This window comes from Myripristis murdjan, chromosome 8 (genome assembly GCF_902150065.1).
Source record: "Myripristis murdjan chromosome 8, fMyrMur1.1, whole genome shotgun sequence".
NCBI classification, from domain to species: domain Eukaryota; kingdom Metazoa; phylum Chordata; class Actinopteri; order Holocentriformes; family Holocentridae; genus Myripristis; species Myripristis murdjan.
In genome coordinates, this window is record NC_043987.1 from 33,046,537 (window position 1) to 33,062,742 (window position 16,206).

The 16,206-nt window shown below is 38.3% G+C and overlaps 2 protein-coding genes across 2 annotated transcripts in view; both read left to right on the forward strand.

Moving 5' to 3' along the window:
* Nucleotides 1-14,755, forward strand: part of LOC115363515 (immunoglobulin mu heavy chain-like) — a 30,508-nt gene extending 15,753 nt beyond the window's left edge. Inside the window, exons 3-7 of the mRNA XM_030057774.1 lie at nt 9,552-9,603; nt 11,951-12,244; nt 13,347-13,658; nt 13,788-14,108; nt 14,282-14,755. Coding sequence (XP_029913634.1) covers nt 9,552-9,603; nt 11,951-12,244; nt 13,347-13,658; nt 13,788-14,108; nt 14,282-14,673 — 1,371 coding nt within the window. The 3' untranslated portion in view covers nt 14,674-14,755. The remainder of the gene's footprint in view (nt 1-9,551; nt 9,604-11,950; nt 12,245-13,346; nt 13,659-13,787; nt 14,109-14,281) is intronic.
* LOC115363486 (uncharacterized) overlaps nt 1-16,206 on the forward strand; it is a 381,300-nt gene that overhangs the window by 255,677 nt on the left and 109,417 nt on the right. The window lies entirely within an intron of this gene.

The following is a 16,206-nucleotide window of genomic DNA, read 5'->3' on the forward strand; positions in this document are numbered from 1 at the left end:
TGATTGATTGATTGATTGGTTGATTGATTGATTGATTCATTCATTCATTCATTCATTCATTCATTCATTAAAAATGTTTTACTGACCACACTGTGCAGTGTCTTCCATGTGTTGGGAGGTTTTTGACAGGCCCTGTGTCACTGTGGTTATCCTGGTGGTGGTTATGGCACAGTGTTACATGCCATGACAAAAACCATGTGGAGTCAGAGACTGGACAATGTCACAACATCAACAACAACAATAATAATGATAATAATTATTATTAAGTAAGCAATTATTAATGATTTGCAACAAAGACACACTGTGATGTTGTCGCTCATCTCTGTGCATCAGTGTAACTGCTTTAGATATGTTTTGAGACGTTTGCTGCTTTTTAAAACTTAAAACTTAAATACATACACACACAGAGAGAGACAGAGAGAGAGAGAGAAACAGCTTTTTACTGAATGTCATGTAAAAATTACTTACAGATTTAGCAAAGGTAAAGTAAAAGAAATGCTTGTGTTGCTGCTGGACCATGAGTGAGTGTTCAGTTGCAAGTGTGGGAGGTTTTTGACAGGCCATGTGTCACTGTGGTTACTATGGAGTAGCAGCAGCACAGTGAGACATGCCATGACAAAAACCACCAGGCGCTGTCACGTCCCTGCTCTCAGTCAGAAAGCTGGAAGAGCTACACAGAAATTAGTGCTTTGCAATACTTGGACTTTTAAAAGAAAACAATGTAAAAACAAATAGTTAATGCATTAAATTAACTGATGTATACTTTTATTCATAGATAAGATTACTGTCCAGTAAAATCCACATTTGCTACAGTTGTGGCAGTGGTTCAGTGATAAAAAGGGCTTATGCTACCAAGACAAGTCACTGACTGCATTAACATGCACAGATAATTCCATTAGGCTGGTTTCTCAAATAAAATTTTGCCTTCATCTCATTCTTAAAAAAAAAAAAAAAAAAAAAAAAAAAAAACGTACATCTGCTCATGCATAGGACACACATTAAGGTCAGTGTTGAAGTTTCACATTCATAATACTTATATTACTAAATAATATAATTTTCATACATGCCTTTTTTAGACTTGACAAATTGTATTTTGAGCAATAACGAATATATAACTTTCAATTGTTTGCTGGGGGGGGACAAATTTTATCAATCATTATTCATCATATTGTCAGGCATATATTATTTAGATTATGTAAACTATTCAGACACAAATACTTGAGAACTTTTTTTTCTCCACTGAATGTTTTGTAAAAACAATAATCTCTGTCTTTGTCCAAACTCCAGAAAAGACTCTCTTGCAGGAGTGGGGAGGTTTTTGACATGCCATGTGTCACTGTGCGATACTACGGGGGGTACACAGTGTTACATGCCATAACAAAAACCATGTGGAGTCAGAGAGCGGACAGCAAGAAAAACAAAGCTAAACATGAATGACTGAAACTGAAAAATTACAAACAGAAAATCTGACATTTTTTTCATTGAAACATATTAAATTCACAGCATTGGAAAAAAGTCACTGCAAATACACAATTTTATTAAATGAACTTAAATTTATTGTCAATTTAATTATTGTGAAAAATACTGTGAAAACATCATCATCACTATCACTACATCACTATTATATTACATATTATACTGATATTAAATCAGTAATTGACAAGGTCATGTTTATGACATTAAGAAAATATAGATAAAATAAATATAATATATATATTGATATTTTCTTGATGCTTTTCTCAAATGACATTGCAACGGAAGGTAATTAGCACCATTAATAACATATTAATAATATGCAAAACAATAACATAGTGACACTGAAGATAAGCACACAAATAATCATCATAATAATTCATCAATAAAAACAAATGTTGTAATCGTCACCCAATTATTGTATTTTTATTTGAATGATTTCTAATGAATTAGGAGGAAATGAGCAGTTGTTTTAGTCTGTTTCTCGAAGCAGAGCCTGTGGGAGCGACACACTGGAGCAGCTTCAGTTTTTGTACTGTCATGTATCACTGTGTAGTGGAATGGCCACAGTGAAACACACCGTTACAAAAACCTCACAAGAGGCAGAGGCCGTCACTAGTGGAGGACGCATTTCAACTCTCATTACAGACTCAGCAAGCTGTGCCTAAATCAGTGTGCAGCCAGTCTCACTATGAAATGTATCTGACATAATTCAGGTCAGACTGAACTGAATCGCTCCATGGACACTGGTCCACTGGTTCAATGGTCCACTGGTTCACTGGTCCACTGGCAGCTATGAATCATTGTGCTAGAGGGAAACTTGTGGGTGGACAGTAGTCCTGAGGCCTGTCGTTTGGATTTGGACAATATGTCATACAACTGATAACACCGCTGCATTTACTATTATTGCAAATATTGCCAGAAGATTCCCACCAGGATGAAGACTAACGATGACCGAGTCTTTGCAGTCAAGGTGCAGAAACTTTGAAACAGTTTGTCTGAAGAAATATTTTCAAAATGTGTATATGTGTTTCTTTTTATTGTTTAATTGAGCAGTGCAGTGGTTATATTATTGTTATTGTTATTCTTAGTAGTAATAGCATTGTTGATGTTAATGTTATTGTTACATCGACAGCGGCTGGTCAAAGCACAGGGTGGGGTTTTTGTACAGCGCTCTATCACAGTGCATACTATAACAGCCACAGTGATACAGCTAATGACAAAAACCTCCTTCCACTGTTCTCAGGGAAATAAACGGCACTGACACTGAAAACAAGTGAGTGAGTTAGAATGCTTCCTTCAACTGGTTTCTGTTAAATTTCTCTAACCTGCTGCTGACTGAAAACCTTTTAAAAATGTTGATTTTTTTTTTTTTTTTTAGGAATTCAGAAAAGCAGAGCTGTTTTAAGACAATCTTTAAAGGTGTTTATTTATTTATTTTACTTATTCAGTCCTCATAAAACAGCCCTTTATGAGTTCAAAGGTCACAGTATTTCAGAGTATTTTCTCAGCCCGTAGATTATGATGTAAATTGCATGATTTTCACACTAGCAACAAGTCAGTGATTTTGAAGAAAAATCCACCAACCAAGGAAGGTGGACCAAAAATCGAATGTTGGAGCAAGATTTAATAGATTTACTCCTCCAAAAATTGTAGTAAATAAAAGTTATTCAGTGCACCCAGACAGAGTGAGCGGACCACACATCAGACGAAGGTTTTTGTATGAGTGTGTGTCACTGTGTATGGGGGCTACCCACAGTGATATATGCTATGACAAAAACCTCACTTGCCTGAAGCCATTCATAAACAAGGGAAAATATTCACAAAATCAAGTCTTTCTCAAAATCATGATGCAGGGGACTGCTGAATACTGAATGACACCATGGCATGGTAAATTTATTTTACATGATTCTGTACTTTACCATGCCCATCCTGAAATATTTTGAAACTTACATCTAAGACTGACAGTACCTACTGAGACTTGGATCAGCAGACATAAGATTTTAAATATTAAAAAACATAAGTTCAAGGACTGATTCTACAAAACTCCACATGCAGTACTACTAGCAGACCAAATAGTCCAATCGGGTTTATTTGTCCAGCCTTTAATTAGAGGTACAGTCTTGAAGAGAGTCAAAAAGGCCACATTTTAAACACTGGAAACAACAACAGGTAACCCTAATGCGATTCAAACACATCCCAGTTGAGATACACCACTTCAGATGCAGCAAAGCCTACAGCAAGTGGACAATAGATGATCTTATAAGTGCCAAAAAATGGTGAAATACTTATTCATTGTCCTAAATATATTAATACACAAAGACATATATTCAGAGAGTGTGACATATGTTGAGAGAGTATGTTCTGACAAATATATTAATAAATAAATTAGTTGTGAAATCTTTTACAAGGGGCAATCATAACACAAAATAATGTGTATGAATTTTGGACTTGTGGCTTGTGACATCCTGACTGTTTAATATTTATATAACAGACAGGAAACAGCCTTCACCACAGCAGGTGCTTCCGCGTCCAGTGAACAAACTGAAACCTTGGACTGAAATTTATCTGACAGAGGCAGGAGCCAAAGGTTCTGCCCAACTCTGGAAATTGATTTTCTTATACAAATAGAAGCTGCAAAGCTCCTCTGAATACATTAGATTCCTTTAACAAGACCAAACCGTCATAGAAAGACAGAAAGGATATATTCATACATATACATTTCCCTATTTTAATATGGATAGTGTGTTCTCAAGTTCCCTATCGAAAACCTGGGAGTGTGAATGTTCTCCACAGTATCTCAGTGGTTCCTAAACTGCACTCATCAAGACGGAGCTGTTGTTCCTGGACTGTGTTGGAGCCATTCTCCCAGTTTGGGGGTCACAACCCCAAGTGCAACTATCATTGCCTTCACTTTCAAATTTTTTCCAGTTCCTGTTTCAGTCCCCAATACTTCTACAGCAGCAAGTCCCACGGGGTCTTAGCTCTCTCATTCCCAACCACTCTTTGCAGTCTCCCATCTGGACTTGGTGGGATCCGACCTATATTAAGCACAGATGTTCTTCCACACATTCCCTGCAACTTGGTTGTGTTGCTTAGTCTTCCCACTCACATCGTACACCTTTTCATTATGAGCTGGACTGTGTCAGCCTCTGGAGGTGATGTTCTGTCTGATGTGACAGATCCCTGCTTCGACTGACTCAGTGCTAAGTGCCTGCTCCGATTAGTGCCAAAGTGCTGTCCTTCATTCCAGCTTTTCCAGCTAATAGTAACAGTATTTCTTGATGTCAGTCATCTGTGCTATCTGGTGGTAGTGCACTCCATGGAAAGGCTTGGCTTGCTATGGCACCTGGCCCTGGCTAAGGTGTTTGGCGCCCTGACCATATGAGCATGTACAGCAATCCTCTCTGAAGGAAATATCATTCAATAAAGCTTTGATGACCTAGGCTGAGAGAGTGACTCCAGTAAGTGTCCTGTCGGTTCAATCTACCTGCATGCTGCTTTGTGGTGGTCTGAGCGGTACTACACTCAGATTGAACCCCTCCTTTGTTCCTAAGAACTTAAGATCATTCAGATCAAGAACCATTCAGCTGGATGTGTTTTGTCTTCAGGCAGGAGAACAGGAAGTATAAAAGGCATCTGCTAATTGCCAAGTACACACGCTGGCATGCTATGTCAAAAACATGGCCCAAGTCCATCATATCCAACAGCTGTTTGTGTGCTATGGTGATGATGTGGTTGGGAAAGCCCAGTTCAAGAAGCATTTTACTAAATGGCTTTGTGAAGCATTTCAAAGAGATATATTGAGCCTGGAGAAGACGCTCTCACTGTGCTTCGTGCTCACTCTGCATGCAGCATTGCAGCGTCAACAGCCCTCTTCAGTGGGCTGAATGTCGAGGACATATGTACTGCAGCATCCTGATCTAAGATTTGTCCATAGAGTTCTATCTCTTGGAGCTCATGGGTTGCTTCTCGAGGTCAGGTCTCAACCCAACACTTGAGAGACAGCGGTGTGTGTGTGTCAGCTGTTTTACACCTGACTCCCATGGACCGTATATCACATCACATCTATCCCCCATGTTCTTTGTGGGCTGTGAGGTGAGGTAGGTGTTCCACCGACCTTTAACCCCTATATGATCAGGCAAGCCAGTTCCAGCAGTTTGCCCGTTAATGATCTCTTAATGATCTTTAATGATCTCATCTCTGGAGAATCACTTACGGGTATGGAATAATACTGAGTACCGGTTCACGTGGTTTTAGCTGTCGGCATGTCCTCATTGGCTGGCAATGTGCATGCAAAATTTCACTGAATGAGTCCATGTGTGCAGTTGGAGACGAGCTATTGGCCATAGAGCCAGGGCTGTGCTTTACTTATAGAACTAGGGTTACAACATTGTAACTTTAGTTATTACAGTTTTTTTTCATTCGCTTTTTCCAGTATAATGAAACTGGGATCCACTTTGTCATCATCTTCACCTCCAAACCACAGCAGAAGTTTTCTTTTGCAAATGTGTTCATACCTTTTCATTGGATTCATACATTTTTCAGGCTCTTTTGCACAACACTTCTCACATGTGTCATTTACATGGCCCTGACTCCATTGACTTCACTCTGGTAGTCAAAAGCAAAACATCTGCTCACAGCTGATAGAAATGACCTGCATCACTGTGAAATCACTAGTGCACCTGCATCACTACCCTTTCCACAAATCACCATTCACCAATCAATCAGTATGCACCTACAAAAAAGGGGCCTATAAATTGTATTCTGTATTTTTTTTCTCAACTCCTTTGAGTTTTTCTGTGTAATACTGTATGTGACTTACCGTATTTCAGTTTTTTCCATCAATACAGTATAATTTCACTTCAAAGTCTTTCTGAGTTTGGATACAATTCTTTACTGTAAGTTCACATTTGAATGTGTAGCTCACAGGAGAACCTTGTTCAAACTGACAGCTGTATTTTGTATTGTGCTGTCAGCTGTGTTACAGTACAGTAGAGCTGATAGAAGAAATCTACTCATTTGGGCAGAAGTTGAGTTGTTTGAGGGAAATATTGGATTTTGCTACTTGCTCTACAATATGTAACTATGTAAATTGTCAAAAATATGACTGCAATACACACAGGAAAAAAGTAAGGTTGAACCTGCTCAAACTGAAAAAGGTGTGTTGCATTTTGGTGTTGAGTATGAAGTGAGTGAGTGGCTGGATTATGTCGCTTGACTGCAAGTTGTATTGGGCGGTGACAAAATGTGCTTTTGCTGCATGTTTGAAATGTTTTGTCATGGTGAGAGCCTTTTGCAAACAAAATGTGTTATTTTGGGAAGTGCACCTCTCATTAGGCCTATGGATTAACTGTTTTGATACCAGCGTTTCTGAGTTGACAGAGGAGGTAAAGCGATTGAAAAAAACTGTAACTGGCCTACTTAGTTCTTGATGACAACTCAAGAACACTCTGGGACTGGCAATCTGGAAATTCTGGCAAATTCCAGATTGGCTGATTCATGTGTTGGCTGCACAGCCAACACATGACACAGACAGACTGTTATTAAGACATAAAAGAAATAAATACGTAATTGGGTCCTGCACCTTAAGTCCATTTGATGCAAGAACCGATCAGCTGTTGGGGGATTTCTACATCCCACCTGTGTAAAATCACCCTGCACTTGCTTTGCAACAAATCAGACTGGCATCCTCGTCCTTCTGTGAAAAGACACAGGATCTTCTGAAGATGATCATGCCGCCAGTCCGTCCCTCTAAAGAATGGTTCTTCCTTTCTATCGTCACGGATCAAATCAAGGATAAAATTCACCACACTTAAAAAGCCTAAAGGTCTTGGTTTTGATTATTTTTAGCATCCCTTTATCATCATTTACAGTCTATTTTGAAACAGCTTGCTGTCAGACTGATTACCTGTTTGTGAGGCATCTAAGAGGGAGCACCGCTCCTGGTAGGTAGGGTCACAGAGCTCCCTGCCTTCATAAGCACAGGTGAGGGCAACTAGTGCCGCTCTTTGTCTGAGGCCTGGGAGCTGAGGGGAGGACTGCCTTATTTGTGCAGAGTTGTGGTGCAGCTGACTCAAGGATGGATGGATGTTTGCTTTGTAGCCCCATGTTGAAGAGGAAACAGTTACAGTACTGCCAGTCATCTTTATTGGTGCAGGACCCCCAGTTTAGCAAAATTTATGCCAGACTGCTGCTTTGCCTGACCTGATTCCCCCTATTGTTTTTTTTGTTTGTTTGTTTGTTTGTTTGTTTGTTTGTTTGTTGTTGTTTTTTGGGGTTAAACCTGAATTCTTACAAGTTGTTCTCCGTTTTATGATGTGGTCTCAAAGTCAGACTTTATATAATTGTATTCTATTTTATCCTGCTTGGTTTTGCCTCTTTCCCCTTTGCAGTGTATGCATGCGGGGAGTACTTGAGACACCTCTCCCTGCATGCGGTGTGGTAGGCCTGAAGGATGGTGCTCACTTTAATTTTGTGCATTTGCCTTTCCTTCAGTGCAGTGCGGGTTGCAGTGTAGTTTTGGTGACAGTGTGTACACATGGTGGTCTCCCCTGGGGTCTGCGACAGATTCTCTCCACAGTATAGGTGCCTGCTTCTTGGTTCTGCTTCTTGGTAGAGTCAGTTGGCATTTTCGTTATCTAGCTAAAGTTATTGGATTTATGGTTGTCCCTGCTGTCTTCCCCAGATGCATCATCAAGTCAGTTATAAATTTTTAATTGTGAACTGAATGGGTGTCTTTGCTCTTCTTTAAGTTTAAATTTGATTGTGTCCATGTGCAGGTAGTTAAAGCCCATTATGGCCAGTGGGCTTATGTAAAGTCATTGGATGTGTACCCCTCCTTGTACACAGAGTTGGGTCACACATGGTTAGACTATGAGGAATCTGACTGCAAACAACTGTCCATCAGAGACCTACTATACATGACTACAGCTGCCCAAAGTAAGTGTTTAAAAAATGCAAAACCTAGTCATATGTGTTGCTCCATGCAGGTTTTGTGCATCCTCCAGCAACCTTTGTCAGCACTTTATATCACAGTGAATTTCTTAAGCCTTATAGTAAACAAGAGTCACTGTTGACTTCATTTTTATCTCCAGCAATCTAAAAGCACAAACATTTCATCAGTCAAACCTTTGCCTCTTACTTTTCTTGAACTTGTAATATCCTTTCAAGTAGTTTAGAGCAACCAGGAGACCTTAGCTGGGGTTTTGCCTACAGTTTAACACACAGTACATGTCAATATGGTGTACTACTGATGAGTGGCGACCAGACAAAAGATTTCAGTGTTGTACAATGAAAAAGTGCTTTAAGCCAAGGTAGAAATAATAAGCACTTTTATGCAAGAAATCAAAAATGTGTAATATAGCCATTTTCATATTCATCCTCAAGATATCAAGATATCCTTCAAGATATCATAGAGTTACATCATCTCAAAATACTGTCCAACATTTTGAGCCAAAATGTCCAGTTTGTTAATGGCACAAGAACCCGATATTATTGTTGCCACATTCTTTCTTTCTTTCTTTCTTTATTTATTTTCTTGACGTGTTTCTTTATTGTCAAGCCTGCAGAGGGAAGGATGATTTAATTGAGCATACAACAGGAAATAATGCAATTTAAATCCAATTAGTGAAAATCTGGAGTTTAGGAAAGACTGATCTGTCCTGAAGGATGTATGATTTAAAGTAATATTTGAAGGTGTGTTTTGAAAACTGTATTGAAAATGAAACAAAATGGAAAGTGCAATAATCATACTTTTATATTTGATCTTGAATGACTCACACATATCAATACTGTCATAAACATTTTAGTTCATTTTTTGGCTCAGGTTTTCAGTTGTGTGAGCTGAACTGCAGGCTGGGGGGATTTCATGAAACCCTCTGAAAAAGAGGAAGTTTTCAGCAGCTCTGGACAAATAAGCTTGATATTATGTAACCTAGGTTACAGGAAGTGGTAAGAGATGGTAAGCTATATCTCAAGGGGATATGGCTAATAAACAATGTCAAGACGATATTAAGTGGAACTTGTATGTTTTTTTTTAGTATTTGTACGGGCGGCACATCACAATCTATCATTGTGATGACTACTTTGACTACTGGGGGAAAGGAACAACAGTCACAGTAACTTCTGGTAAGTCATCATCTGATGAGTTTTGACATTTTCATATGTCAAAACTCATTTTTTTTTATATATATATAAAAATGTAAAATATTATGACAAAAATTGAAATTTTCCATCAGCCGGGATACAGTGTAGGCCTTCAGCAAAAAACAAACACGATCAGGGCAAATGTTAGAAATGTTGTGTATTGAAATAGTTTTGATAAGATGATTCCAATGGAAAAGTATTTTTGCACTGAAGTGCTGTTCAAACTGAACACTGTGACTACTACAATTACTTTGACTACTGGGGAAAAGGGACAACAGTGACCGTAACAACAGGTAAAAATGGCTTTGTTTTATTTTCATCTTCACTGTATCAATTCTAATATTTAATAGTAGAGAACCTGGACTTTAGTGATGTCAGTAGACAGCATCTTTTAGATGGTCGTTTTTGTACGTTGCATGTGTCAGATTGTTACACTGTGACTATGCTTTTGACTACTGGGGGAAAGGAACAATGGTTACAGTTTCATCAGGTAAGTCATCAAAATCTTTACAAATTTATCGATTAAAAAAGAAAAGAAAAGTGTTTTGTTGAAAATTCAAACTTGATATCAGGGATTTCACTGAGACACAGAATGTGTTGAAAAAGAACAACAATAGAGAGTTTCCACTTGTTGTCACTGAAGTCGGTTTAAAGTTTGAAGGTCAACATCATGTATCATTTAATTTTATTCATAAACACTTGTACAAGCAGAGAAAATGTATGTATTTGTAAGATGGCAGAAAAGTGTAGGTTTGTGGACGCAGGTTTTTGTATGCAGTAGATAGTAAACTGTTAGGCTGTGACTACGCTGCTTTTGACTACTGGGGAAAGGGAACAATGGTCACCGTCTCCTCAGGTACGTAATATTAATATTTCTGATTAGATACAGAAATTCTTAATACATCAGTCAGAAATATTGTATTATTTCCAGGTAGTCACAACTGTTGTCGTGTGATAAAACAGCCAACAGTAATTTGTAATCTGTCAAATGATCTGTCTTGAGTGTGAAACCGAGTCGGGGCTATCAACAGATGTAGTAGATGTTAGTTTGATTTTAACTTTAGACTGCCTTTAAGCTGGCAGGCTCCACAGTCTGTATGATGTGAGGCACTTAGGAGGATAGTTTTTGTAAGAAGTGTGTATTGGTTGTCTCCACTGTGACAACTGGGTTTTTGACTACTGGGGAAAAGGCACTATGGTCACTGTGTCATCAGGTAAGAATTAAAATCTCTCTTCGTTTATGACTCAGACCGAGCAATATTATGTTTTTATGGCAAAAAGATCATTTTTAATTTCTCTGTTTGTCAGGTGTCAGTTCAGATGTTCATTATTAAAATAGAAAGAGTTTCAAATGTGCGAAAAGTGGAAACGGCAAAATCCTCAGTATCAGACAAGATCTTAGACAAAAAGCCGTAATATTAGGGCATTTGGTCATTCAAATGCATTTTATAATATTATTCGGTAACACTTTACAATAACAGTACAACAATTAACGTTAGGTAATGCCATAATAAACATTATTAAGTGATATAAGTGACAGTTAACTAACCGTTAACTAATGTGTCTAAGAATCATTTACTAATGCTGTTCATGCTAAGGTGTTAATTTATATGTTATTTAAGGGTTATTGTAGACATTATTACCATTAGTAAATGTCATAATAATCATTAACTAACAGTTATTTAACCATTACGGCATTAACTAACGTTAACTAACATTAATTGTTGTACTCTTATTGTAAAGTATTACCCATTATTCTCTAATAAACGTAAAGTTGTAGACTTTTCAAACTAGTTATTGACTAGATGAAGCCTTTTGAAAATAAGCGATAAGTAGATTTAGCGCTGTGCTACGGTGCTTTTGACTCCTGGGGGAAGGGTACAACAGAAACTGTTTCATCAGGTAAGAATTGTCAACTTAAATAACCAGTGAACTGAAACAAAAGGAACAGTAATTATTTCATAATCATTTAATGTCCATATTGTGATGTGGCTGCTATTACAGAAATGAATGGATGTTTACTTAGGTCAAACCCTCCACAAATGTCAAATAATGATAAGTTTTTAAAAATACTGTTGAATCTATTAATTGATCATAATTTACCAACAATATACTGACTAATAGCCAATAACTACTACAAAGTGCTATAAGTGAGAGACGTAAGTCTGTTCCTTTCCTTACCAGCCTGTAAATAACTGGGATACGAAAGCTGCAACACAAAGCTGCCATGGGCTTCTCTTTGTTATCACTCATGTTAAAAAAAATTCTGTCATGTGCAATCAAAATTTAATTTCAATATCCTCATGAGAAATATTTTTCTTTTTCTCAGCCACATCAACGGCCCCTACTGTGTTTCCTCTGGTACAATGTGGTTCTGAGACCAGTGACACGCTGACTCTCGGCGTCCTCGCCACCGGCTTCACGCCCGCCTCCCTGACCTTCAGCTACGCCACTGCCAGCGGGACGAACCTGGCCGACTCTGTTCAGTACCCTGCAGTTCAGAAGGACAGCTACTATTCAGCGGTCAGCCAGATCCGAGTGAAGAGATCAGACTGGGAACAAAATGTTAGCTGTACCGTGAACCATCCGGCAGGATCAAAAACCGTCCACATTGGACCAACACGTAAGATTCACATCAACTTTTATATATATACTTAGCCAATCCAGAAACTGATCAATTTGTTTGAAATTTAGGATACTGGTTAATCATTTGAGGCAACATAGAAATTTATGTATTATTATTCACTGCAGTTTTAAGTAGGCTAAATTATATAAAAAAAAAAAAAAAAAAAAGTCCTAACTGGTTTGGTTATTATTATTATTGTGATTATTATTCTATAGCATCAATTCTTGTGCATCTGTTGAAGATAGTTTGATGGCCTAACTTCTATTAATTAATCACAATGTAATAATATCTTGTTAATTATTTGTACTTTTTCTTCTTTGTCTCCCCCCTGCTTTATAATTTAGTGACTTTATGTACCTCCAGAACCTTTTGTAACTTTAAGTGATGTCTTACTTTAGTTATATATTCATGTAATGCACATAAAAGGGAGCCAGATGTGATTTATTTTTTTTAAGTTATCTACAAAGGTACGATACTAATTTGTTGTATAACACATTAAAATAGCATAAAAGCAGACACAAAGTACAGCATGATCACTCTAAATTGAATGTGACTGCAGTTATTAGTAAATCAAACAGCTTCTCATATCTATAAATATTATCATGTGTGGAGTCAGTAGCAGGTACAGAGTTCGGTGGAGAGGCTTGAGCTTGCACTATGCAAACTGACTTGTTGGCTCAGTCTAGTTTATTTCCTGCTCTTCTATGTTCTCTACACCTGGCTAATACATTTTATGGCAATATGTCCTACTTGCTTCCATCTACTTGCATAACCCGTGTTGTTTCCAATCTGCCTGCCTGCACTTTTACTGTCTTTCAATCAATGTTCACGGCTCAGAAAGTGTCCAGTCAAAGGTTGGTTTCCACTTGTTGGCTTGCCTGTACAGTCAGTGTGTATGCAGAAGAGAGTACTAAAGCTCTAGTCATTGTAAAGGTCATTGACAGTGGCGAGCTGTTTTTCTGTCTGACACTCACTGTGTGTTTGAGCAATTCCATATGTACACGTTACAGTTTCATCAAGCTTCACCTTCATCTCTGCTTCTGCACATTTGTTATTCCCTGCTTCTGCATACATATATTTGTGTATGTTTGTTTTTCAGCCGTGTTTCATCAGGCACCAACTCTTAGTGTGTTGGTCCCCTCTCCCGAGGATGAATTGAAGGGTTCCTTCTCCTGCTTTGCCATTGATTTTTCGCCTGAAAAACATGAGATCACATGGCTAAAAAATGGACAGGAAATCACCAACCCAATATCTGAGATCAAGACACCTACTGTCAGCAGAGAAACTGAAAATGGACCTGTGTTCAGCACAGCGAGCTATCTCAATGTCTCAGAGTTGGCTAAAGGTGACAAATTGACATGTTTGTTTGAAGGACCTAAGACAAATGAGAACAAATCTGTCACCTATAAAGGTGAGTATGTTATTATTATTATTATTATTATTATTATTATCATCATTGTTGTTATTATTAATATGACAGCAGTTCAAATGGCTTTATAATTATGCACGTTTAGTAAAATCCCATTATTTCCTCCCTCAGAATCTACAGGCGTAGTTCCTACTCCTTGCCCACCTTCTCTGGACATAAAAATCAAACCAATCTCACTGGAGGACATGTTTCTCAACAAAAAAGCTGAGCTGATCTGCGAAGTCACTCCTAAAGAGGGAGTGTCTGTTGAGTGGCAGGACGAGAATGGACAAGTAATAGTTGCAAGCAGAAACCTGAGTGAGAGCAATGGGAAAAGCATATCTGCCATAATTGATGTCCTGTATGAGGAGTGGAGCAAGGGGATAGATTACATCTGTGTGGTTGAACATTCAGACTTGATTGAGCCTAAGAAGGAACCTTATCGAAAGAGCGGTAAGCAAAGTTTCATTATTTTTTCAATTGTGCATTAAAAGTCTGTTTGAATGCCGCTGATGATCATGAATGTGTGTGAGTGTTGTTTATGAATGCTTCTTGTAGAAGAAATCTTGTATAACAGCTGCTCTCGTCTGTGCCACGAGGGCCTAACTGTTCTGTCATGCTTGCAGGAGAAGTGCCTCAGCGTCCATCAGTTTTTCTGCTGCCTCCAGTAGAACAAATTCGAAATAACATGGTGACCCTGACTTGCTATGTGAAAGACTTCAAACCCAAAGAGATTGAGGTGTCTTGGCTTGTTGACGATGTGGCAGCAGATTCAAAAATGTATGCGTTTAATACCACAAACCTGGTAGAAAACAACGGAGTCTACTCTGTCTATGGCCAGCTATCGTTCAGCCTTGAGCAGTGGAACAGCAGTGAAGCGGTGTATAGCTGTGTAGTTTACCATGAATCCTTGATGGACACATCCCGAGTCATTATGAGGTCCACAGTGAGGAGAACAGCTGAGAATTCCAACACGGTCAACCTCAACATTGACCTCCCTCAAACTTGCAAGGCCTAGTAGATGTTTTGTTGTGTCGCTGTGTCTTATGCCCTGTTTGTCATGTTTGTTGCTTGTGATATGAAATGTTGTTTGTCTTTTAAATGCAGATTCAAAATCAAAATAAAAAAAAAATCACTTCATCATTTTGTTGATTTATGTTGACATCCGTGTTTAACCCATGTAGAGAGTTGTATGTTTAGTTGAACGATGAGATGAAAGGCGTACCGAGTGGCAGCACAAGAGGACAAAGAAATAGAAAGCAGGCATGAAACAATTTGTCATACTGTGGTAACACAAAGTGTACAAACAAGGTGTAGAGAGAAGAATATTTACAACAGAAAGTAGCAGTAGTACAGCAAATGTCCCACATTAAAATTTCATTCACTTTAATAACCCCCACCCCCACTGATCAATGACTGTAAGAGTCAAAATCACCAGCTAAATCATATTTGTTCTTTGTTCTGTGTGGTTGGTGCAGGAACAGTGTTCTCATGCTTTGTCTTTGTGTGCGTATGTTATCTCTACTGGGTCTTGCCTCCCTGCCAAGAAAAAAAAAATCCATTGAACATCTAACCGGGTCACTGGTCTCAAAGATTATTATTGGGCATTGAGTATTTATGATACCAATTCACAAGCCAAGCCACAGACAGTCCACAGCAAAACATGGGGTCTTTCAAAAGCAATTCAGGGTCATTGCCACTGCTGCTATTACCACCATTTAACACACTCTATATATGTATATTTGATAGTAATGACATTTAACATTATATCCATTAGATAAGAGGTATACAAATACATATTGAGAGGACAGGCAGCTTGATTAAAGGATCCATAGAGAATTATCATTCAAAGTCTCAATGACCGGCAGGTGGACTGAAAAAAAAAAAAAAAAAAAAACACATCAGAGAAAACACTCACAAAGCACCGTCAGTCACATCTCAAGGTCTTTTTTTTAAATGAGAAAATGATTATTTCATGTCAAAGGTAAAAACAGTTTGTAAGTGTACAAAGTGTGTCAGAAATGACTATCGGGTCAGCTTCTCCCAATGCTGTTGTCACTGCTTTAACAAAAGAAAACAAGAAAGAAAGAAAGCAAGAAAGAAACACAATAATCAGTCTCATCCCAAAATAGTCTTAACAGATCTATATGGGTCATAAATATTGTGTAGTCTTGATAGATGTGATAAAATGTGTCATTTATAAGCAGAGCAGAGGACCACAGATGTGATTGTCAATGTAACTTCACTTCCATCTCCACATGCAGAGTATGTGTTTGTGACTAACAGCTGCTGGGATCATGCCATGGAAACAGATCAAGACAGCATGGGGAGCACAGCCCTCACCTTCATCATCCTCTTCCTCATCACTCTGCTGTACAGCATCGGGACCACTGCTATCAAGGTAGTAATGCTTTTAAAAGCTAGGGCTTCACCCGACACAGATATCATGTGAAATCTGGATTTAACTCTTTACACTCCAAATGAAATAGACTGGAAAACTGAATAAAGAAAAGCTAAAGGTCATTAAAGAGTAGCTGCAATAGAGGACAGA